At 40.7% G+C, this 26,479-nt stretch overlaps 1 protein-coding gene across 29 annotated transcripts in view; it reads right to left on the reverse strand.

The window, feature by feature from the left end:
* The window catches only part of ptprsa (protein tyrosine phosphatase receptor type Sa), a 202,554-nt gene that overhangs the window by 57,928 nt on the left and 118,147 nt on the right, over positions 1–26,479 (reverse strand). For 15 of the 29 annotated variants that reach the window (XM_051907936.1, XM_051907927.1, XM_051907935.1 and 12 more), the window contains 6 exons: positions 25,190–25,378; positions 18,777–18,794; positions 11,292–11,402; positions 9,263–9,274; positions 1,133–1,402; positions 444–1,025 (listed from right to left, as the gene is read on the reverse strand). In XM_051907936.1, coding sequence (XP_051763896.1) covers positions 444–1,025; positions 1,133–1,402; positions 9,263–9,274; positions 11,292–11,402; positions 18,777–18,794; positions 25,190–25,378 — 1,182 coding nt within the window. The remainder of the gene's footprint in view (positions 1–443; positions 1,026–1,132; positions 1,403–9,262; positions 9,275–11,291; positions 11,403–18,776; positions 18,795–25,189; positions 25,379–26,479) is intronic. The other 14 variants (XM_051907932.1, XM_051907928.1, XM_051907938.1 and 11 more) reach the window with 3 other exon arrangements.

A 26,479-nucleotide genomic window follows, 5' to 3' on the forward strand; every position in this document is an offset into this window, starting at 1 on the left:
TTTTTCAATTGTTAAACTCGCCTTGCTACATTGTTAGCCCATCAAACAATAAAAACAGACATTTTTCAATCATTAAACTTACTTTGCTACATCCTCAGCTCACCCAATACAAACAATGGACATTTCCAATTGCTAAACTCAACTTGCTACATTGTTAGCCCATCAAATAATGAAAACAGACATTTTTCAATCATTAAACTTACTTTGCTACATCCTCAACTCACCCAATACAAACAATGGACATTTCCAATCGCTAAACTCACCTTGCTACATTGTTAGCCCACCAAGCACTGACAACAGACATTTTTCAATTGTTAAACTTACTTTGCTACACCCTCAGCTCACCCAGTACAAACAATAGACATTTCCAATAGAAAACCTACCTTGCTACATCTTTTGCTCACCCAATACTGAAAATGGACACTAAAAATGGACAAACAAACCTCCTTGAAGCACTTTGACATGAATGGGATCTGAGAAGGGTCCGTCTCCTACGGACGTGAAGGCCAGCACTCTGATGGTGTAGGTCTCGGAGGGCACCAGACTCTGAATGGTGGTGATCACGCTGTCCTGTACGTTGTGGATCTGCCACATGCTCATGGCCTGAGATGGGTCCATGGTGTAGTACACCCGATAACCCTTGATCTGTCCATTGGGCTCCTCGGGTTCATCCCAGCGTACCATCATGGTGTTCTGGGAAATGATACGGGCTTGGATGTTTCGCGGTGGGCTGGCGGGAGCTTGCTCCCCAGTCCTAGCCTCGACTGGTTCGCTGGGCGGGCCCTGGCCAATGGTGTTGTAGGCTGACACACGGATCTCGTAATCGGTGTTTGGAGAAAGTCCTCCAATGCTGTAGCGAGTGGTGGTGATGGAGTCCACGGTCTCGAATTTGCTCTCGGGAGACTTGGCACGATACTGGATGATGTAATGGGAGACGGGCTCAGGGTTTCCACTGTCCCAGGTAATGGTGATACTGGTGGCGGTAGTTTCGGTTACGACGGGAGTACCTGGAGGTTTCGGCAAAGCTGTAGTGGGGGATAATGTAGTCAATACTGGAACTAGAAAGCAATTAAAATATGGCTTAGTTTTAATTTCGTTTGACCAGAGAACCCTCGATTCAATTGATTCTTACACTTGACAATGATCTGGGCCACAGCCTCGATGATGCCCAGGCTGCTCATGGCCACGCAGGTGTAGTTGGCTGACTCGCGGACGCCATTTAACTCCAGCACGTTCCTGCCCACTGGCATCTCGTCCTCAGGCGTCAGGTCCTCAGAGTTAAGCATCCACTTGACGTAGGGCATAGGCGAGCCCACGGCTACGCAAGTGATGTTGACGCTACCGCCCGGCATGATCTCGTGGCTGGTGGGCATGATGGAGAAACGTGGGGGCACGCGACGAACTGCAAAGGGCGGAGGAATGGCGACAAGAAAAAGAGAAAGAGAAAGGTAACAAGACACGTCGATGAAAACGAGCCTTTCTTTAGAACGCACATGTTGTCGTCTAAAGAGAGGACAACAAATTATAAAATAAAACAAGACTAAAACTTCACTTGGGTTTATACAAATTAAAATAATGATAAAGTAACTAAATTAACAGAACTGCTTCACCAACAATATAGATTGACATTAAAGCAACAAATTCATAGCAACAAGGTTCCATTGACCAATATTTGACCCATCACAGCACGATTAAATGCACAAAAATCTATTATGAGTTTCTCATCTTTAAAAATAGAAATCTATGTGACCTGTAACTAGAGTAAATGAAATGAAAAACATGCATTACTGTTAAAAAGTGGAAAAGCTCTACAGTGTGAACAGAAAATACTCTTTGTAGTAGGGTATAGAAAGTGTGAAGCATGAAACTTCACTGGCAATTTTTCAAATCTACCTGTGCCAAAGTAACCCTACATATGTACATACATGTTGGTACGTACATGCACTGGTAATGGTAAGCCCCTCCAAGAGGGACTAAAGATGAGAAACCTTAATCAGATTTTTGTGGTTGAGAGTAGATCAACTGGACAAAGCCTTTTTAAGATCTGACACGCTTCCATTGATAGATGCAGCTGTCATTTTCACAGACATCATGCAGAAATAGGTAGAGGTCAACCAAAGAGTAAATGGGAACAATAAAACCAGAGAGAAGTATTTGAGATAAAATGCATAGAGGAATATAACTGAAGGGTCGCTAGCATGCCCAGACAAAAGACAACTGGAGAGGAAAAAAATAGAAATATAAGAGAATAGAACGCGCAAAAGAGCGAGAAAGAGGAAGAAAGGGAAGGGTTGGGAAAAGGAACGAGGGGGGAAACCCACTTCAATGCAGAGAAAGGCTTTTTATCGTCTCCAGCCAATATGACGTAATGTGACAGGATTGTATTGTCACATTGCAGTCCTGGCTAGACATAACACAAAGTTTTATGGCGGAAATTCTGGATTCAGTCAATAAGTAGCTGTCAGTTCAACTCAACTAACTAAATCACACACATCAATAAAACAAAGAAAAAGAAAGAAAATGAATAAAAGTTGACCAAATAAGGGCACATGACTGGTACAGATGCTAGTCTACAAGGATGACAGTGATGCACCTCAACTACTGAGATGCCAAACCTACACACGAGAGAAAAGATGAAGGATCTGTAGGGGGGAAGGTTTGGATATGAGTTATGGCATAGATGAAGTTGGCCAGGTTGTGAAACAGGCTTTTTTTTCAAAGCCTGTCTGGCATGTTCATTCTTGGTAACCTTGCTTTTTTATATAACTCATTGAAAGTCAAGGTCTGATGGAAACTTAAATGAAAATACACAGACTCTGTTCCAGTACCTAGTCAGCTGTCCCTTCTGAGGCAGCTTTCTAAACAACTCTATGTGCCACACAAATACTGTAGAGAAAGACCTGACTGTTGCCAATTGAGTTTGACATTAGCATGTTGCTAAGCTAATTGACCCTTCGCCGGGAGTTTGATTGACAAGCAATCATAACGCCAAATCTGCCATTTTGTCCGACAAAGCAGTGAGGAGTTAGAAGATTAACCTCTGTGGACTTGAACTTGAAAAATGGTGTGTACTGACGTCTTTCCGCGTTTGAAACAACATTCCTTCTGATGTTCATTCATGTTTATTTGATGCTATAAATTAACTAGTAGGAAGAGATGATCGGTTCACGAGCCGCTTGCGCTGAGGCTCTACAGCAATCTGTCAAGACACATTAAAGAGAAACAAAACAGTTTTTATTGTTCGAATTTCTTCAAAAATTACACAGTTTGAAAGCTGGGACTTTAATATCATAAGTAACCTGCTCTGTCTTGTCTGTCAAGGTGTTGTCAGTGTCCTTTTTGCTTAGCAATGTATTTTTCAATCTGTGTGGCGCGAGAGCGCCATGGCTTGTCGGACAAAGCAAAAGTAACTACAGGAGGCGGGTCTTTGCGAAGGGTCAATTACGAGACATTCTAACAAGCATTTAAATATAGCACCTGCAAGTACATTTTTAATTAGCTTAAAACATCCTGAATGAAATTATTCCATAAGCTTTCTGCAACTGATTCTGGGATTGACCTTTTACCAGCCAAAACTAGATAAAGCTGCTTATGAAATGTTGGGTACATGTTCTTGATGTCTAAGTAGTTATCTTGCAAGGTTTTGGAACAGAGCAATAGACTTAGAGTGACAGTAGCATAATATTGTCCATGTTAAAAAATGTACAAAATTTAGACATTCAATTTCAGAGTGGTTTCTCCAAGAATCATCAAGGCATCTGCCTTATTGATGTTGGTGGACGTGAATGACAATGAAACAGGTAGTAGGATGTGCTAGGTGTGTCCTAAAATGGCGGGTGGTGAGGGGGTCATGCCTCATTTACATTTGGCAAGAGGAGAAAGGAAAGACAGAGGGACAGCAATGGGTGCTAGGGCTAGCTCAGAGGAAAAAAAAAAAAAAAAAAAACTAATACAAAAAGGAAAATTCACAACCCCACACAGACACAACGAGGACAGAAACAACAGGTAGAGACAGGGCACAAGGCAGAACAAGACCTAGGCTGCAAGTCAGCAGACGGGGGGGCGGACAGACTGGAGGGACAAAATGGTGGACGTACATGTGGGGCTAGAGACAAAAGGGAAATAACACGGGGAGTGAGAGGTGGGGACTGGGGCAAAGAGGAGACTGTAACCCTGGGCCAGCTGGAGCAAAAGTATGTGGGTTTGACTTCTCACACAATGGGGCTTGAAATGCACGATTAAACGTTCACCATAGCCTTGGAAACCAGCAGTCGAAGAGCATTAAGTTTTGAATTTGTAATTAAACACCATCGAAAGCACAGTTTGAATCTAGTTTAAATGTTGGCACCAACATTTTGAATTTTTAAAAACTTTAGAAATTAACATACAATTTAAAAATTTAAGTACTTTTAAATAATAATAGTCACGGCAACAGGCTCAACTGTTACATTCTAAATTCTGTATCTATACCATACAGCGATAATTAAACATGGATATGTTCACAGTTTCAGAGAGCCAATGTGACGGATGACCTCGGTTGGTGTCCAGTGAGTGAAAAATCACAGCCGAGGCATTTCATAATCACTGTATAAAGCCAGTTCAAGGTAAAATTTTGTCATTAGTTTATAAAACATCTATTTAACATTGTATATTAATACATTTTATAATCAAATTTACCCATTTATAATTATATACATTTTAATTTTTAGGTTAAAAAGTGATTTATTCAAAGGAAAGTTCCAGGTTCAATACAAGTTAAGCTGTATCCACGACATTTGGAGGCATAATGATGGTTATCATAAAAAAAAAAAAAAAAAAATTGTAATACTTTTTTATACATTATTCCACAAATGTAAGAGAGCATCATTTGTATTTAACCCAGATTACTCCTTTCATTAAGGAAAAATACTTTTTAAATTGTTGAGAAAACAAAAACAACAACAACAGCAAATTAAACACTGACATACTGAAATGACCCCTCCCCCCATATAAATGCATATTGAACAAATGTTCAACAAAGGTGAAAGGGCAGCCCACGTATCACAAGGTGCATGCATGACTGCAGGAATGACATCAACAGAACGGCATCAAACTATCCACCAGGCCTACTGCTACAGTCAACACATGTTTGTGGCATGCAACCCTCCCCGAGTGCAATATTTCTAGGGAATCCACACAATTGAAATGTGGAAATTGGTGAATTCGTCACAGCGCACACATATAATCACAGTGCAGGAGTGTCTTTAAAGGCTCTGTAGAGAACAATGAGCAAACACAGTGAAACATGACAGTGACAAGACGAGTGTGATTCTTCTAGTGTGGATTAATGATGGACAGGCCCAGACGTAATCTGCTGATGCTTATGCATTTCCTGCGCCAGAATGATGGTGAAATGTGATAAAAGGAACTTAAATATATTAAATAAACAAACATGCTTTATGGGTTCTGCTGGCACATATTGCGTGTGGGCCTGCTGATGGGTGATGCAACATTTGGCCGTTCATAAAACCAAGTCTGTAAGAGGCTAAAAAATGAAGTTCGCTTCCTAGGGCCACATTCGATTGACCGTAAGTTTTGCTAATCGAGCGAATGAAGGCTGCAACCTTTCACCTTGTGAGTTATTCCTAATCCAAAGCTTGTACTGTACAATACGTACTTGAATTTTCCCAATTATAATCCTAAATCTGACTCAATCCGGTCATTTTTTAAACAGAACAACCTTTTGAAAAGATGCCGAAGAGCTTGGCAACTTCAAAGTCACCGGCAACAAAGCATCCCACACTTTAGGCTCGAATAAACTGTGGTGAAGTGGGGAAATCATAAGCGGGTCTAATGTTTTCAGACGCATGTCGACATTTACGACTGGCGCTATCTCCGCATCGGCCTCGCTTTGCTTTGAAATGCCATTGCACAAAGCTTTATCTAAGTCCTGACACATGGTCCTATAGCTCAAATCCTGACGTTTGATGTGCGATGGTGCTCTCCGCTGTGATATTCGGAGGAATATAGAAACAGTCCAATTGGACGGACACGGTCCTCATTCACTAAGACCAGGAGCCCAGCAGGCCGAGAGCGATCTCTTTGAGGTCCAGAGTCCAAATCCCATTTCAAGCCCAATGTGGAGAGAAAGACAACTCTAACAACGGACAGAGGAAGACAAAATAAAAAGGCCAAAGAGTGCCTCACTCCTTGTAATTCCTGACTAGGACATTTCGAAGGTGGCCATTTTGGTGAGACAGCCTGTCCAGCCCCAAAATGAAGGTAGGAAGGGAAGCCAAAATAATGCGCAGCCTTTAATGTCACCTTGAAGCTGAGATTACACCCTGTTTGATGTCCAAAACCCACAATAATCCATTTCGCTTGAAGGTAGCGAGGCCATTTGCATGCAGACGGCAGGGGTTCCCCCATATTAACACACACACCTCCGCCGCTGCAATGCAAAGCAGCCTCTGTAGGGGTTCAGACCAGTTCTAGTAATAGAAATTTGAGCATTTGTAAGACTCTACAACCCCTGATCAGCTGGTTACGGCATAGTGTTCAATAAAAGTCAGGGGCTGCATTGCATTTGAGATTTTACACCAAACCCTACACCTTTACGATACACTAAACGCTTGTTTATTCAAAGTAGCCTTTGTTTCGACAAGTAGATAGGGTGTGATCTAGCTTGCATTTCTATTTTTACACCGAAAAAACATGCAAAGACATGCAAACACAACCCAAAGTGGTAGCAGTGGGCTTCACATGCATCTACATGCGCATACACCGAACATAATCATAACATTTAGCATGGCGTACGGTACAGCTCAAGTCTTCCAGCATCTCGAGTGGATCTGTGAGGTCTCGGTTTCCTCGTCTTGGGGACTAATTACTATTAATATGCTCTTGGAAACATTCTGGGATCTTGAATCCTTAACATTTTGGCTTTGACACTGCATTATGTGGAGTTGAATGGCGGAACGGTTGAGGGCTTCATTGTCAGGCGGCAACAATGAAAGATTAGCGGCTACATTGAAATAAGAACAATCATAATTTCTGTTATTAATTCGGCGCAGAATAGAAGGGAACTAGATAAGTCGAGGCTCAGAGGGGGATTTTGCCATACGGAAGCAATTGACTCTGACGTCTGATGTAGATGGCTAACAAGGAGACTGTTGAGTTAAAAAAAAAAATATTGAGTGAAAGTCTGCAGCATGACATTGGCAACATTAGCTCATAAAACTGCATTTAATAGAGTTTCAAACAAAATCTGGTCAATTGTTTCAAAAGAAGTGATTATTTAGGCATTTCTGGTCTGTTTTTGATAGCGGCTATAGTGGCTAGCAGCTGCTATCAACAACATTTCTCATTTAGCATTATTGCTATTGCTAACTGCTCACTCTGATTAGCATGCAGCTAGTGTGAGAGCTAATACGCTCATACTGTTAGACTTTCTATATGCTAGGCAGCAGTAACAAGCTATCAGAGTAAAAGTGGCACAGATTTCACAGTGGGAACAGCCGGATATGAAAAATAAAGCTCCGTCAATAAATGCCAGACCCTGAGAGACAGAGTAGCGGCAAAGCGCACTTCATTATTTATAACCTCAAATCATGTGGTGTCGCCCCCCTCCCAACAACACTGTGTCTGTAAAAGCTGAATAATTCAGGGAGCCATTTAGTCTCAGACATCACGAGATAGTCGGCAACACCTTAGCATTAGCCAAGTGAAGCAGAGGGTCTTGTTCTGTGTCATTATCCCTGACAAACGGCCATCTGAAACGTCACTACACTGGGGAGAGGGATGAGATATCAGTCGAGAGTTAGCCATCCGCACGATCGCACAAACTCGTCTGGCTAAATGCGAGCTTTCCGCCTGATTTCTGGTTCCGCCAAAAAACCCAATTAATGAATCGCAACCGCCGTAGAATGCTGAAAAGGGAAGTTTAGCGCATTCAGTGACATGATATTTAATGCTAAATGTTGGTGGTAACCCAATGACTGCAAAGTATTTGTCTTGTTTTCTAGTAAACATATAAGATTAAATTGCTAAATATTAAGAGAAAAGATATTACTTGAGACGCAAAATTATGTATGCTAATTATACTTGTTTTAATCCTGAATTAGGTTTGGTTTTTTTGTCTTACTCTATTAGAAAATGGTCTTTTCTTGTTTCCTCTAAAAATATTATGCAAGCAAAAGGCTGATGGGACTTCGATATGGATATGGAGCAGGCGTGCAATTATTGTGCTCAGCTGCATTAGCGAAGGATTAGCACAGAGAGACTCACAAACAAAGCACCCGCTTTTTGTTCTGGTCCAATTTGGTTTTAATACAGCACATTGCGGCAACGTAAGAAGCAATTCAGACGTACGCTGGCAAAGAAGGCTCGAGCGAATGATAAATCCTGATTTGATTGAGCCTGCGGACTGCGAAAGGGCAAGAGGCAGTCAGTCATCACAAGGATATATCGCTAGCTAGTTGCTGCTGTGAAATAAAGTCTGTTTTCTGGGGGGCTGCGTGAAGTGCGGAGATCATTATATCTGCCAATGATCCATGTGGCACACAAAACTAATTAGCAGAGTGAGTCTGCAACCAAAACGAAGCTTTTGTGTGCAGGGACGGCTTTGTGATTCAGAAGATGGCAGGAAAACTGTCTGCAGAAACACGAGACAACAACGCACAGAAACACAAACCACATCTAACAAACCAGAAACTACAACAAAAAGGAGTTGAAAACAGAGCGAAACTAAGGGTGCACATTACACAAACACCACAACACAAGGAAGCGACTGAATGAGTCGCCAACAAAGGCTCAATATCCAGGAGAATTGGACGAAACAAAGAGAATAATAAAAACACACAGGAATGCAACGAAGCACGACAGCTGAAGGAATTACGTCTTGAGGCATGCAAGCGCAGTTACATTCTCCCATCATGCATGGTACTCTTTACTTTCAAATGCGAGATTTCCATGACAGCATGTGCACATGAGCATATTCTGTGGGCAAAAGCAATACTGAAGGATGCAAACGAGAAAAGGCCCCACAATGCAAACTTAAAAACGTAAAAAGGAAAACGAACCCGAATAAGCGGGTTAATTACTACTAGTTTTATGCAGTTAAATCAAATCTCCCAGAATTTAAACCTTATTTAGCAGCTTAATTTTAAACTTCGAATTGCCACTGAGCCTTCTAATAGATCAGTCAAGTTTAAGGTTTTAATACATGTTGATTTTTCGATTTAATGTGGGTTAAAAAAAGTGAAAAAAGAAAAAACACACCAACCTTCTCGAAGCTCTGAGGGATGTAAAGGGGTTGATGCAGAACACAATGACATGAGGAGAAGAGAAAAATAGGGGAAACACAGAGAGAGTAAAAAAGGCCACCTCAAGGCTTTTAGCTGCTACATTTCTCTGACTGATGTCGCCTGATTATTTCTTGCGTGACACGCGACAATGTCTGCCGCGTTTACCTGCTTTGACCCACACAGTTTGATTCACCCCAGTGGTTGCTCGGAAAAGCGTTCGGCCACTGGAGTCAATTCAAGCATGTTATAACAATGCACAATTACAAGGTCTTTAGCCACCTGAAGAGCTGCCGCTGCGGCTTTAATTACAGAAACAAAACAAAGAGACAAAAACAGAAATCAATGAAACAACCCAAAGTAGCGACCAAATCAAAGCCACCGTACAAATGAAAACCACATAATTAGCATTAAAGTTAGCAGCTACAATCAAGACAACCGACTCTAAAAGCGTTACGCTATTATCAGACATGAATATGCATGCGACGTGGTTTTACTCGTATAAATGGGCGGGTTGTTTCCTCCACTGTAGCTGCTAATTTCAAGTGCCGTTAATTCTAGAACAGAAAACATTTGATTGTACTCAATAATTAAGCTTTGGAAAGAAAAAAAAAGACAAAAGGAGACGTGATACGGTCTTAATGCAGTATGCGCATAATCAGTGAGAAATTAGCATACCTATGTTGAATTAATTACTGCTGTGGTAATTTGAGTGGATTTCAGAAATCTCCAGTCACCCAATTACTGAAATGTCACTAGAAATCAGATCAAATGTTGCTGAACATCTAACACTGTTTAAGGTCTTATAAAATTGTCCGAATAAAATTCCTTCCAGGTCTTCAGAAGAGAGTAAAGCAGCAATAATCCACAGCAGGCCATACTTTTACATTGACTTTACCATGGATAAGAGCTTTTATAAGGTATAATGTTCTTACCATGGTAAAAATCGCTGTAAAAGTAAGGCCTCTTGTGGCTTATTGCTGTCATAAAATGGTGGCAACTTATATCAAGTCAATAATTTATCATTAATGACAATCCCGATTTAGAATTCTGTTTATCCATTGTTCAATTCATTGTTCATGTTGTTCCAAACCTTTCTTCTTTCTTCTATGGAACATAAAAGATGATACTTTGAAAAATGTCTCTGTGCTTTTTTGTCTATTCAATGAAATTAAATGTCCAATGTAGAAAAACCATCATGCGTATTCTGCAGAAGAAAGACTTTCAAACAGGTTTGAAATGACATGACAGAATTTTCATTACAACTATCCCTGTCGTTTTGAGACGGAGCGCCTGCATCTTCTCTTGTGGGAGAACAATAACTATAATAATGAAAAGACAACTCCCTGACCCATTTCATAATGTAACGGCCAGTGAATAATTTATCCGAAACAAAGTTATTTGGTACACAGCGGGTAAAAACCCATCCCATACGCTGTCGTTTTTAATATGCATTAAATAAATAATACATGCACAAAATGCATCTGCCTCGATTTATTAAAATCATCAACCTGGAGATTCAACTCTTCTTAAGGTTAGTCGTCTGTGCTAATGCCTTAAAACAGTCTCAGACGTTCCATTATAATAATACCGTTAATTATTTAGATTTAGCAATTACTTGAACATTTTGAACAAATGTATACACTTCTATGTATGTGATTAGCAACATGCATATTTTGAGATCAACACACTTTCGTTGCAACAATTTACCTTTTTTACCTTTTCGTAGGGAATCAGTTTAGCATTTTGATTGGTTTACTGCATGGGCCAATCAAAATCAAGACTTACCATCATCCTCTTCAGACTGAAAACTTTATCAACATACCTGTACGACCCAAGTTTCCGCCCATCAAAGAGAAGACCATTAAGTTTTCGAAATTGTGCATATTTTGTTACTGCAATGTGTTTTAGCTTAAAGATTAGTTTATATACAACTGGTCATGTGACCACTCGTGTGTAAGAGGATCTAATTTGTTTTTCGATGGGCTCCAGGGCCAGGTTGCTCCCTACCTCGCACATACAGGTTGGCAGGGGAAGAGTATCGGACGCCTTCGATGTTAGACGCCACGCACTCGTACTTCCCCTGGTCGGTTTCCTCAGTGTTTTCTATCTGCAGGGCACCTGGGAGAGCAAAAAAATGTACCCCAAAGAAAGGGATGAAAGACAGAGAGAGGGAGAAGATGGCAAACTATTAGAGGTTTGAAAGTAACAAGACTGTCAGAAACTATTTGATTTTGTATGTTTGGTGCAGCATCGCATCCTCATAAATTGCTCAAAGGCCTTTCCTGTTTGAAAGCCAACTTCGCCTTTTAACGCTAACGCACTGTGTTGAATCTGAGCAGTTCCACACTCAAGGCAAGAAAGATTAGACTGATCTAAATATGTCCGAATGCATCCCGTCAAACGCAACAGAACAGAACTAGCAGCAATGTTATGGTGTTCGCAGGAGTGCTGGATCGCATCAATCAGTGTACCGGGAACTATCACAGTGTGGAGTCGAAGGAGATAAACCGCTGCTCGGTCCCAACGGGAGGGAAGTTGGCGAGGGTCGAGACTGAGCTGTGAGCCGAACATCCATTAGTTCATGTCGAGATGTGCTGCACAGGGCTGAAGCTTAACACAACACTTAAATCCCACGGCATGAATTATTTCAGCTGGTCTCCCAGGAGCTGTGGTAAGACTCATGTCAGTGCATTCAGTGGGACTGAGAATGGCCATTGGCTGTACATGATAAACACTTGATATTCCTCCAAATTACGCCTCAGGGTCGGGTTGTAAGCCAAGGTCATTGCCATGTATCGAGATATTGCAGAACACAAACAGGTGTACATGAAGAGGGCCCTATATTAGCCTTCACGTTCTCATCTGAAGAAATTTATGGTGCAACTTCACCATGAGTTTTCCTGGAATATCCTGAGGACATAATAAAGGTCTTACTCAGATGGTGAGGACTAGGGTTAGGGGTTATGGAGTTTCAAATAGGGGTTGGGTTCGCTGAGTTAGACGCTCCTGCTGTACTTTTAAAGTTTGTCAATGCTTTTTTAGCCATTGAAATGCTGTAGTTAGCAGCATTTTCTGAAGCCAAATCACTAAACCAAATCCCCATCTCAAACTTCATAAGAAATATTTCGACTGCATGGGAAATTTTTATTTTATTTTATGCATGCGACATTATATTGTGATCAGTTGATTTGAGGGCTCTTATCACATAGGGGGTTGGATTTACTGACTAGTTTCTGGAAGTTAAACACCCTTGCTGTACTTTTAAAGTTTTACGATGCTTTTTAAGCCATTGAAATGCTGTAGTTACCAGCAGGGGCTCTTTCTTTGAAGCCAAATCACCAATCCCCCAGTTTAAACTCCATAAGTAGTATTTTTACTGCCTGGGAATTTTTTTTTTATCTCATGCAAGCAACATTATAATATACTAAATGTGAATCAATTGATTTGAGGGCTCTTATAACATAGGGGGTTGGATTTGCTGACAAGCTTCAGGAAGTTAACCACTCCTGCTTTTTAGCCATACTTTCGAAGGCTGCCAATGGAGAATTATGCTTTTTTTAACTACCAAAATGCTGTAGTTACCAGCAGGGGCTCATTTTCTGAAGCTAAATCACCAAACCCAACCCCCTAGTTCAAACTCCATTTTGATTGCCTATGAAAAACATCATTTTGCAAACAACATTATCATTATATTATACTATATGTGATCAGTTGTTTTGAGAACACTTTTAACACACTTGAAACGCACTTTCCTGTGGTTCCCCGTCTGCTGCTGAAGAGATTCAGGCATTTATGACTACAAACAGAGCTCTCATAAAGCAAAGGTGGCAGAATTCAGGTCTGAATGTGCCACCTGACCAAACGCGATTGAGATTACAGAGAATGCTAACAGATAGCTTTCTTCGGGAATCGACAACCTTTCCATTACCACCGGCGCTTTACCCACTAAGCCGACCCACCCCGACTCTGCTTTATCTGTCTTTGAGTATTCCACCATTGCATTTCGACAGGTACCATCAACACCGTCCTCACTCCTGGGGAGGCATTCATTCTGGCCGAACGAAGACGTCAACCTTCAGATACTGCCACATGCGGTGAAGGGACATCAACAGCAGGGACTCACGCTGAGGTTTAAGCGCACAGTCTGCATCCTGTGGAACATTCTGTGTGCCAATGAGATTCTGGCTTCTGGGTCGATGACTCACACCTGCTCGCGGCGGATCAACAGCATGATGGGATCAGGGAGTTTAGAGGCGTGGCAGGGAGAGACAAAAATGGAAGGTGGTTTCTAAAGTGTGTGCGCTCGTACACGGATCGTTTGATGTGCACATTGGCGCAGCGGGCGGCCGGGCGACAGCAGGTGGGCTTGGAGAGCGTTCTAAAGTCTCCTCAGGTGTGCAGCTGAAGGGGAACCGCTCGCACGCAACCTGTGCAACGTGACGCCGTCGGAAAATCTGGTGGAAATCTCCACCAAGCCTTCGTCCTTCTCCCGTCAATTCTGAACCCTCCGACTGCAGAAAAAAGGCACGAATTTTAATGTTACTGGAGCAGGGTGTGATAAATAAACCATGGCACAGTGGTGTGCCAAGCTCTCGGGGAGCTCTGAATTCTCCCCATCTTTCTTTCTCATCTTCGCTGGGGTTGTAACTCTTGTGATGCCCTTTTCTATGAACTGTTAGCTGATGATTGAGTAATGTCATTGAGGAAATCTTAGCATATCGAAAAATTCATTAAATACAAATTAATTCCCAGCGGCTCCAAAGCAAGCAAATTTTCTCAGGGATCCTTCCTGCCTGAACAGGACTATTTTGGGTACTCCTGCTTACTATTCAGCCGGCTGACGATTCCCCACTGACTTCATTACATATTTGCAGCTGTGTTTTTTTTCCCCTTGCCTGTTTCCGCTTGGGTTCGGATAAGCTCACTGAGAATATATGATCTGGGGAGGGAATGACAGTGTTCCTACTTTAGCAGTCTTTCTCAAGTCTATCAATCTCTTTGTCCTTACTGCTCATTGTTATGGAGGGGCAGAGTTAGCATAAAGCTAATTAAGGTTTCTGCATTCTCATATACTGTCCTCATTTTTCTCCAAACAGTCCTTAGCTAACTAAGCAAGAGGGATATTTAACAACAACAACAACAACAACATTCCCTGACTATGTTTAACATGTCGGAAACTGAACAAAATGGCTTTGATCTCCCTCACTCTTCCCTTAAATCTCCCTTTCACTCAGCCCAAGAATGTTTTCAGTTATTATCTTTTATGTATAATTACATTTTGAATTTCCATTATCCGTCCTGCCCGTGGCGTCTTTGAGGCTGCCGACGTAACCTTCCGTTAGCGGCACAGCTAACAACAAAACAAGCTGTTATCTTTTTTTAACCAATAGTGTCGAGCTCAAAGAGTCGTAACGCCGCACAATACCATTTTTGTTAAAAGGCAAGTGGAAGTCATTTTCTGAATATCCATGCCATGACGCAACCATCTAGCTGACATGAACCCTCTAGCTATGAACTATTATCTGAAGCTGAACAATAACGAATATATTAACGGATTCTAATGCTTTCTGCAAACTGTGAGAGTACTATGAATTACCCAAAAGGAAAAAGACAGAACTTTCACTGCTGACGACCAGGGTGAAAATCGGCAGAACTTGTTAAAGTATGTAGGAGAAAGCATGATCAATCAAATTAGCATTTCATAAACAAACACACAGGGACGTGTAGATGTTTCTGTGGAAATCTCTCAGGCACAGATAATGTGTGGGTCTGCTGATGACCAAGACTTCTGCTGATCATGCTATGCCGGCAAATCCAACTAGTCACGGACTGTGGAAAGCTCTTTTTAGGAATTCTCCACTGCTTCGGTGTCGATACGAACTGTGTCCTTTAAACTGGCCATTAAGTGTTTTTGTCACGATCAGCCGGAGTTGGCGTGAGCTCGTGACTGACGGACACGCGGTAGCTGTTGACCTGCAACCGGTTGGGGCTTTAGCGATGGCCTTGGGAGACACAGTCTTGTCATCTCCCGTCATCCATCCGATGCCGGATCATGGGGGAAAACAGGCTGGGCTGTCTGTTAAGTGGAGGCCGTGTCAGGAGGCAGCTCTGCTGGGGCGTGGAGCGTGGCAGCCAGGTGTGGAGTCGAGGGGAGCGGTGAACCGTGACCAGCACTACCATGCAGCTGTCTATTAGAGCCTGTGTGCACGTGACGGCTCACGGCACGCTTGATTAAGCTCACCAACAGCTCTCAACCAAAGGAACCTGAGCATCTTCAACACACACACACACATGATTTCCAGCACCTAAAGTCCCATTTGTGTAATTCAATTAGTGGGCGATGCTGGGGTATGATTGATTTGTTTGTGGGATCGACCGCATTCATGTTTTTTTTTTCCCCCTGCATGAGCAGAACTGATTAGGAGAGAGATGTGAAGAGTTGGGCTATGTTCAGAAAAGCATACTAGCTGGATATTATATGCATACTTCTTTTGTGACCTTCTAGGTTTGCTTAAATGTGCAGTATACATCACATTTATGCATCTGGCTGATGCTTTTATCCAAAGTGACTTGCATTGCACTCTTGCTATACATTTGATCAGTTCATGCGTTCCCTGCTACAATACAACTTGAGCAACAGGAATGCTACAATTAGTGCATCCCAAAATGCAATGCGCTTTTAGTTGACCTTCCATTTTCAGTGTGACTAATGTAAGTTAGTAGTAATTATAATTTAGCACTTATCTCTTTTTGATTGGACCACCAAAAATGAAGACAATCTTATATTAAATTTAATTAATGTCCAAATAACGTGTTTATTTCAGAGATGATAACAACACTGCAAAAAAATCATATTCTTAATAGGTGTTTTGTCTGATTTTTCAGTTAAAATACCTAAAAATCTCTAAGAAGCAATTCTGCATTAGATATTGAGGTTTGTTTTTATAAACTGCATATTTAGTAGAGTTTAATACACTTAATATCTATGTCATTTATGAAAACATGTCTTAATATCTGATGCAGTGTTGCTTCAAATATATTTTATTTTGTTTTATGCATTTCAGTTTTTTTTCCCCCACTAAAAATCAAGTCAAAAAAGACAAAAGATACTCAATGTATATCTAAAGCGCCAACATAAACATACTACTGTATTTCACTTTACAGTCTACTGTTTAAACAAAAGTATGCAGCATACATTATACAGCATACATAATTCTGAACACAGCCAATATTCCACTCAAAATATTTTTATGCACACTTCTTGTCAATCAAACTTCTAATCACATGCAAAAAATGGGAAGAAAAACATGTGCAAAAATGGGACTTGCGCTTTAAAAAGATGGCCCGCAACGACTGTGCCTGTATGCGTACGGACACACACCAAGGTCATTAAATGTGGAGCGTCATCATGGGGCCGATACGTAAGGCAATTGTTGTCAACTTCCATCTGTTGGCTTGTAGCGCTCTCATAAAGACGGCAATGACGCGTGCACACATCCGGCTCGGACTGTCATTTAGCGGTGCACAGGTCAGCTGCACCAACTAACTAACACAGACCAAACTGGCATGACATAAGGTAATGCTTATGCAAACACGTACGTAACCAAGTCGCTAACCAACGCAGTAATTTAGCTTTGCTTAGGTGCCTAAAACAGACACAGGGCTGTGCTGCTCCGGCACATTTAGCCTAGACCGGGCCTGAATTTGTAGAAGCTGCCCTGGGCAAAAGCTCTGTCCTGGATCACTAATCTCATTATGCAAATGCTGCTTTATAAGTCACGTTCAGTTTAGCGAGCAGCAAAATGATTAATGTGCAGTGTTTTTGCATTATAAATATGCATGTTGATGTGTGTAATCGAAGAAAGAGCTTTAATGCTGTATACTTTACTAATGGCCAATATAATGTACTGGTAAAAGTACCTATGTATAAATAAATATGCTCTGTACATATATGTTATTTGTATATTATATAAATATTGCATATAATATTAAATTTTATACAACAGTTCTTTCTGGTTCTCAATCCTGATGCGATATTCTAGTGATAACAGCACTCCTACATTTTCATGGCGGCCGAGCAAATCCACTGTAGTTTTTACAAATACTACACTTGTTGTACCACGAACTGTAGTTTTAAAAACTAGAGGCAAGAATGTAGTTTAGACCTGAAATATGTGACTCATATTCAATCATAGTGCCTATTTTACAATTTGTTTAGACATTTTTGGAGATGGGAGCTCCAGGCCGTCAGCGGCCATTCAGTGCTCGAGTACCCGCCGAGAACAGCTTCATCTCGGCCAGTGCCGCTGTGACTTATAGTGGTTAAACATGAGATATAATTTATTTTGGGTACATAAAACAGGCAATCTTTGGTCTTATTAATCTACTACTTGTTCCTGAGCAAATCAAATTAGGCTATGTTAAATTTAATATAAATCTAGGCAGGTGGATCTAGGCAGGTGGAGCTGGGGAGGTGGAGGGGCTCAGAGGAACTAACCTACATCAAACACTGAACCAGACTGTTTAAATGTTGAGCAAGCAATCTCATTGGCTGCAGGATCAGCAGAGGCCAATCAGCTTGTGTCATGTGGTAATGATGTAATGGACCTGTCAGCCTGCGCCCTCTAGAGTTTCATAACTGAACTAGATATAAATATATATATGCAGTTTCACTCGTGATCCAATTATGATATCGCAATGCATATCAAATCGTGACACAAATCGCAATGTTTATCATATCACAAGTGAGTTGATGAAACCCAGCACTAAACTAAATCAACAAACTTCAAGAAATGTAGACAAGCGTGATCAATTTAGGCACCTGGAAACATACAAAATTGAACATTTGAACAAGAAAAATGCACAAAATTTATTGTGATTACTATTTGAATCGTAGGTTCGTTCACCCAGGAAATTAATGTAAAATCAAAACAAAGATGCTCACCTACCTGTTCGCTGTGAAAAAGAAGGCACTTCATTAAAATTAGAAACTGCACACAGTTTTCATATGTAATGAAAGGAATATTGATCTAGATCTGGAGCGACCCCTCTGAACATCAGCCCTGATATCATCTCCAAACTCTGAGGAAACAAGAGACGTTTTATCTGGAAAAGTGTAGGTAAATTTGTGTAACATTAGCATTGGTGATTCGGCTGGCGGCTGGAGATGAGATCAGGACTGAAAGGAAAGCTGCGACACCGTTTACCCAGCGTCCTCATTAGCGTGATAAGTGTGGCCTAAAAGCACCTGCCAAACAGCGCAAATGTCACAGACGTAGGTAAACACCAACCCCGACACCTGTCTGACTCCCAACACTGACATTAAACACACATGAGACAGGACACAGACACAAACACACACACAAAGACACACAATGAAAGCTGGAGAAAGAGGAGGACAGCCGCTCTCCGTTTCGGACAGCAAGAGGTCGTCTGCAGTCATTAGTTAGTGGTTAAGTTAAGGTTAGTTGTGTTTTTATATTAGTGTCTTACCTCGGATGGGAGTACTCTCTGGAAAAAGACACAAACGAAACAGACATCAGTTTAGTTCACGGTTAATGTACGTTCAGGTTATGACTCTCCTCATGTACTGGTTAGTTTAGTTTGAGATCATCATCACAGCTTTAGTAAAGGTTAAAGACCTGCCAGTGCTGGACGTGGAGCTTTACATTCGTCTTTCTTTCCCTCCTCTACTTAATAGATGTATACGGACAATCCGATATGTCTGTAAAGGTTAATGACGCTTTTTGACCAGTTCATTTCCTTTTCCAAAGATTTGTAACATTTTTTTCCTCAACAATTATAAAAATTTGAGCTTTATTATATATATAGGAACCACACATAAAAAGTGGTTTCTAGCAAATGAAATATTTGAGCATAATTAGAAAAAAAAAAAAATAATAATAACTATTTTCGTCATAAATATACTAAAAGCAATTAATTTTAAAAACAAATTAAATATAATGTTTATTTGTATTTATTTTATTTTTTATGTAATTTAATATTTTATTTACTTCAATTAATATTATTATTATGGCTGTTTTTTTCTCCATAAATTATGGAATAAATAATTTAAATAAATAAATCAGTAATATAAATAAAATATAAAAGTAATTTAAATATAATCAAAATATTTTTATTTCATAATATAATTTATTACTGTTCATTATTATTTTATTATTATTACTGAGTTTCATTAATAAAAAAATCTGTCTAATTAAAATAATAATTAGTTAATTTAATACATTATTCAATATTTTTTGTTTTTTTGTTTTATTTTGCTAGGGACCACTGAAAAGTAAAAGAATACTATAATAATAATAATAATAACTATATTTTTCTTAATAATTACATATTAAAAAGCAATAAATTAATAATATAAACTATATTAAAATGTATATAAAATAATTTAAATATAAGTAAAATAAAATATTTATTTAAATACATCATTAAATACGTTTTATTTTTATGAATTTTATTTTTTAAATTTCATTTTGCTAGGGTGCACTGCAAAAACAAATCAAAACACGCAAAATTCCACAACTGTAACAAACATGTAAAACGAGGCCTTAAGATCGAGCAGAAGCTGTAAGTAGTATCCGGTAATGGTTAGCATTAGCTTACCAACATCTACATGATGTCATATCTAATATTCACAAGCAGTGTCTTTGCCCCTTGTCTTCCTATCTTTAACACCTCGCAATCACCTGTTTTAGGTTTATTTCTCCACTATCATCAGCTCGTTGAAATCCTGTCCCTTTCTGACCCCAGCGCTTTAGAAACACAGCGAGCTCTTTTGTCCAGCAGCAGTATGAAGGTCATCTGTGTGCCGTGAAGGATATTTTGCCTGCTTCTCGATCAGCCTGATATTAACTTGCTCCGGCAGAACATAAACACACCATTTTACTCAATATTCCTGTTTAAAAATACCAACATCAGTCCTGGAAATCACGCTGTGCCTTGACGAACAAAATATAATAAAACGAGTGTAAATAAAAGAGGTTTCATTTAGTATTTATATTTATGAGCCTCCTAACAGCAATATACAATATAAATGTACAATGCTGCGAGTAGCGTGCTAAATAATTCAACCTTCAGTCGAACGCATGTGCGCTTTGAGGCTCTTTTTGAAAAGCAGGCAAAATATTTATAATTTAAAAGTTGTTTATGTATATTTAAGGAGTTGAGGAGGAATCAGAAGGGCACGGGGATCAGGGATCGTCAGTGTTTAGTTAGTATCAGGGACGTTGAGGCAGCAGAATTAGCTTGTTTTTGATCCCGCTAGAGTCAAAGTTACGGTTAAGGTTTGGAAAGAACTGGTTAGGTGAGGTTAGGTTAAAGGTTAGAGGTTTTCAAACACACAAATGCCACAAAAATCACACAGACTGATCGATTGGTCAAAATCGTTTGCTAAAAGATGCTTCCAGACTTTCTCAATCTACTCTGGCAAGAAAAAAAAAAGTGGGTTTTATAGGGGGGCGGCAGACAATCTGGCCGTGGTCTTAATCCATCTGCATGGCTGAAACTGAGTTCGGCTCGCCGCCACGCATTTAGGCCAGAGTGACCTTAAAAATGTCTTCACCAAGGCACAGATGTCGCCTTTATCTACCGACAAACTCACTGCCAACATCATATCTGATGGCCGGTGACTCACAGATCAAGAGGCTGCTCAGTGGGTGGAGCTTGACATCCAGCTCCGCCTATCTATATGTAATGGGTGGAGCTTGAAGGTCCAGCCACAGCCTAACTCTAAACCTAATTAGGTTAAGCTCCACCCATTAGGTCCACAGAGGTGGAGCCCATTCTATCCAGAGAGATTGAAAATAAAGCCTAGCTTGACATTTCTTCTGTTTAAAGACCAAGAACTGCTACACTGACCTAATGAACCAACAATGCAACATCATTGTCTTTAATCTCCAAAGAACCATATTAGCAATGCTATAGAGGTTCATTTGGGTCCATCACGTCACAGTGAGAGTCCTGCTCTTAACCACTGTAGCAGAGCTTCAGAGCCATCAATTAGACAAGCACCTCAGGGCCTGTTCCAATCAGACGGCCAGCCAGCGTGCACAGGAAGTGCGAACCGCAGCAGGAAGCTGTCCATTTATCTCTCCCTCTTTTCTCCCAAGGTATCGCCTGTGGTGATTTCAGGAGTTGCAGCTGTACCTACACCAGGACGATATCCATATATCACACAATGGCCACAACTGTGATGGCTGCTGCCAACTAAAAAAAGGACAAGGGTTATTCAAAAGCACGCCAGATCTTGTTTTCCTCTCAAGAAAAATGGCTCCGGCCCCGGTTTGGAAACTAAAGAGATCAGTTTCACTTCGGAATAGAGATAAAAACAGGAAAGCAGGAGTCTTGGCTGGCGTCGGCGGCTACAGGCCTTTTTCTCATCAGCATAAATCCCTCCAGGTTGGAGGATTGGGCAGCAGGACCGCTCTAAAGTAAACATTCCTACATAAGATGCCTTCACTCGCTCTCAGGGCTCTGCTGAAAGAGCTTCAAAAACACAACAGCGCATGTGACGAACAATCAAGTCAACATGAAATCAAAATAAACCACTTTTACTTGCTTACTCCACATCTCCCTGCAAAACCTCCCACTTAAACTAGGATAAGCTGGTCTCCCAAAGTGAAAAGTACCCAAACCCCCTCTTAAACCCAGCTGACAGACCAGTTTTACCAAGCTGGGAGACCAGCTAAGATTTGCAAAACAGCTTAGGCAGGGCCTAAAACTAACTTTTTGCCACACCTGCCAATGGCCAGTGACTCGAGAAAATTTACCGGCCATACATACTTTTTACCAGCCATGAAAGATAGATTAATCCTTATTAAAGTTATTCAGTCAAGAACAATGAGTGATTATTCTTTATCTTTTGTAGTTTGATTAACATTAAAAACAAAGACAGCAGCAATATTAGGCTGCTGTCACTTTAAGAGTGAACGCACGGATCCAATATACTGTTACACATGCATTTTATTTCTCAACTGTTTACATTCAGTTAAGAAAAAAACTGACTATGTTTTCAAGGATACTTGCCAAGACGAGCATTTTGACAATTTTGTTTGAATATGTCTGTTCAAGCACAAGAAGACGTGAAAGAGAGCTCGATTCAGTATTCTTGCGCTGTCTGAGACACAGATTGAGGGCGTGCGCTTCGGATGTTTGTGGGAAACTTCCCACACAGTAATAAATAACAAATTAAGTTCCATTTCGAGTCTTCTTGAGTTTGAATATTTAAATTGGCAATGCTTAAACTTTCGTGACAATGCAGCACTGCCCTGTCCCGAGCGTCGTTCATGTTCTCACAATTGTTAGAATCTACAAAAACGTTACCAGCATTTTTACTCGCATTTGACGCTTGGCGATTGTTAACTTTAGGCCCTGAGCTTAGGCTAGATTAAGATGTGTTTTCTTTTCTTCAGCTGAGCGTCTGAGGTCATTAAGGTTGTAAGGCTATGGGATAATGTTAATTAATAGCCAAACATATTGGTCTCATATGTAGATGCAAAAATCAAGCCACCTTTTTCACAATCCAATCAATTCCCAATCAATTTTCCTACTTTATATCAAAAAAACACCTCGACTTACAGAAGTAAAATGGGTTTTGAATGCCATTTCATGTTGACTTTACCTTTCAAGCACATGGACTATGAAGGACATGCAAATGTAGTCCATTCCTTGTGTACGAGACCTCAGGTGATGTTTGCTTTTGGCTGCTTTAGAGGTCCAGGCTGGGCCGGAAGGCTCCAAGGCCCCAGCAGTTTTCAGACATCTAGACTGGTTCTGCTCAGATGATAAATGTGTTATTGTGATGGAGTCGAGCGAGCTCTCGGTGGCACACGGACTGAGGGTGTGTCCGGCGGTCAACAACAGAACCGCAACTGCTTGGCCGGAGCTTCTGAAATTCTAATCTGTTATTCTTCTGTTTTATAACCATCTGAATATTTGCGGCCGGCAAGAGTTGAAGCAAAAGCCAGAGAAGGAATTCTCTCGAGAGCTCGAGAGCTGGATGTGAATGAAGAACACTAGACGGTTGCACTAGTAAATCCATACACGCAACCTCACACACACACAAAGACTTTCTGCAGTATGTCATCCCCAAAAGCTGGGTCGAGTCTTAAGAGAAACAGGGAAATGTTTCATGTTAGTGGGCGAGGAGAAGAAAAAGAAATAAGGAGGGTACAGACAGACGTTAAAGGGAAAGCAGAGGGTAGGACATGCATTTTAAAACGAAGTTAAAATGCCATCTGCTTCAGGGACACTAGGAAGCTTGCGCACTCACTGAGACACTTACCAAAGGCTTCTGGAAATGATAATAAACAGAAAAAGAAGCAGAAAGGAAGAATAAAACAGCACATTTTAGGGTCGGACTCACAGCAGCTTCACACATCCTGAAATCAATAGAGTTTAGTGGGGAAGATCCCTTTGTAGGATGACACGTCAGATGGTTAAATGCACGTTAAACAGATTTTAGACACGTTTAATGACCACATTTAATTTATGGGGGAATCTCACAAAACCTGTCAAGAACATTTCCAGGTTTACAAAAACTAATATGTTAGGGTTAGAGTTAAGGTTAGGGTTATGTTTTATATATGTGTTGGAAAACAGTCAGACTAATTGCTCTTGTTAAAATAACTACTGCCTTAAGAAATTCATTAACATCTTTAAAGATTTAGAAAAAAATTGGCATATTTAATTACCAATTAGACGTACCAAATAAATACCATTAAAAGCATTTAGATAACTCACTAACACACAAATTGAATTAGGACCATGATTATAGCTAATTTGTACATGCTGTATGCTGTGCATACTGAATTTAGTTTGTCTAATTAGTAGTACTCCAATGGTATGTTAATTATTGAGGGCTAGTCAATGTTCTGCATGTGAATGTGGAAATAGAGACTGAGACATCACAAACACGAGAGCAGAGAGTGAGGCACAACAACATGTATGACCCACTCACACAGTGACGTAAAGACAGACAAAACAAAGGGAGGACAGGCAGCACAGCCATGCTAAACTTAGCTGCTAACTTTTTAGCAGGACAACTGCTTCGGCTGTATGCTAACATAAACATTCTCAGATTTGTCTGTTAGCAGGGATGAGAAATTAGCTTGAAAATGAGCTACAAGTCCTAACCTTGAGGCTAGTGACTTTACTAATGAAATTGACTATATAGTCCTCAACCGGAGAAGTCAAAGTCATTTGTGTTCCTGTGCCACCGCCAACAGTGTTACGGAGGCCTGTGATACCCCCTCAGCGAGTCTGGGCTGTCCATTAACACGGCGCAAAACAAAGCACTTAAGTCTAGCATAAGTGAGAGCAGATGTCGCCACTAACAACCAAACCATTTAGTTTCACATCTGAAAGTTTATTTTGAAAATGCCATGACTGATCCTGAAAAGGGGAACTCTGGGTAAGCGAGTTCAGGTCAAGGGTTGGTAGCCGAGTATCTACTGCCCATACCGATTTGCGTCAACAGCTCTGAATCAAACGCAACCCAATAGATTTTTCTCTTCTCTGTTGCTGACAAATCACTGACCCACAACGGTGGCCTTGGGGCGACTGGAGCGCTAGACTTAATGAGATATATAATTAGACTCTGTTTTACTGGGTCTTTCAATAAAGTTTCATTAGCCTAAACCAGACATTAATCATACGCTTGCCACAAAATCTGGACTAAGCTCCTCTGACACTGTTCATTAAAAGTCATTATCTTTCCATTTCAGCTTCCCTAGCAACTTTAGTATGTTGCGCTTACGCTCTGGGTGGTTGTTTTGGAAGAGCGCAGGTTGCCTACAATCAGAAAAAGGACTGATACAGAATCCTAAAACAAAAGCATTGGGGTGAACAGAAGAATATTAGCAATAGAGTACCGTCGTTCGTCTTACCTGATCTGAGCTGTTTTATTCGGCCGTTACTTGTGCTGGGGTCGATGGGAAGGAAGTCTTTGAACCAGGTGATTTCCGGGTCGGGGTTACCACTGGCGGCGCAAAGCATGGTAGCCGTGCGTGTACGTTCCACCACCTTCAGCTGTGGGCCCATGTCAATGTTGGGGAACCCCGCAGGAAGAAGGTCCTCTGTAGGGGAGAACATGGAGATGTTTAAAGACAAGCAATTAGATGTCAGTTACCAACTCGAAGTTTCTGGAAGAATCAACTTAACCTGGAATGAGGTCTGTAGGGTAAAACACAGAGATGTCAATAACCTATTGGAAGAACCAACTTGGCTTGCAAACAGCGAGTAACCAAGTCAGGTTTGGCTAGGACCTGTTCTTCTACAGCAGGGGTGTCCAATCCTGCTACTGGAGGGCCACTGTCCTGCAGAGTTTAGCTCCAGCCCCAGTTAAACACACCTTAAGGGATTAGTTCACTTTAAAATGAAAATGACCCCAAGATCCACCCTCAAGCCATCCTAGGTGTGTATGACTTTCTTCTTTCTGATGAACACAATCAGAGTTGAATCGCAGTTGAATATGGAACCGCCTTCCGTAGGCAATCTGGCAGAAGCTAGTTATTTTACTTTATAATGTGTTAAATATACATATATGAAGAGTTTGGTTCCAAAACGCGATAAATGGCATTTTTGAAAAAAAAAAAAAATTGAGTTTACACCACAATCAGTATTGTATCTGGTCAGTAATGAAAAGTCATTTATTAATTTTTTGCGCAAAATGCGATATCCGTCGTGTTATTCTGTCATGTTTTCTCCCTTTCTTTCCAAAACGTGATAAATGCCAGTCTCCTTTCTCTGCAGAATGCGATATATCCGCTCAACCAATCACAGCGCATCATTCCACGCACTGTAAACAGTAATGGTGGCGCTCTGAATACATCCGGCATCCTAGATTTCCTTATCTGCTTTGTACTTTGTGATCAACAAAAACAGAAAAATGAATAATTTTGACGGCATTGATGAACCTGTGGTGGTTTCTGCAGTGGGGAAGAAACGCAAGTCATCGAAATGTAGTAATTTATGTGAGGAGATTAAGAAGATGAGGCACTCGAGTTGGGAGCAGGAAAAATGCCGGCTGTTGCTTGTTCCACGACAGCATCAAACTTTTGTCACGGTCCTCAAAACTGAATCATGAACAGTTTTTAAAAGCCATTTTAATACCAATGTACTCGGCAAATGTGTTTATTTTAACCGTGCGGTGGCGCCAGATACTCTTTAATCAGTAA

Source organism: Ctenopharyngodon idella, chromosome 10 (genome assembly GCF_019924925.1).
Source record: "Ctenopharyngodon idella isolate HZGC_01 chromosome 10, HZGC01, whole genome shotgun sequence".
NCBI classification, from domain to species: Eukaryota; Metazoa; Chordata; class Actinopteri; order Cypriniformes; family Xenocyprididae; genus Ctenopharyngodon; species Ctenopharyngodon idella.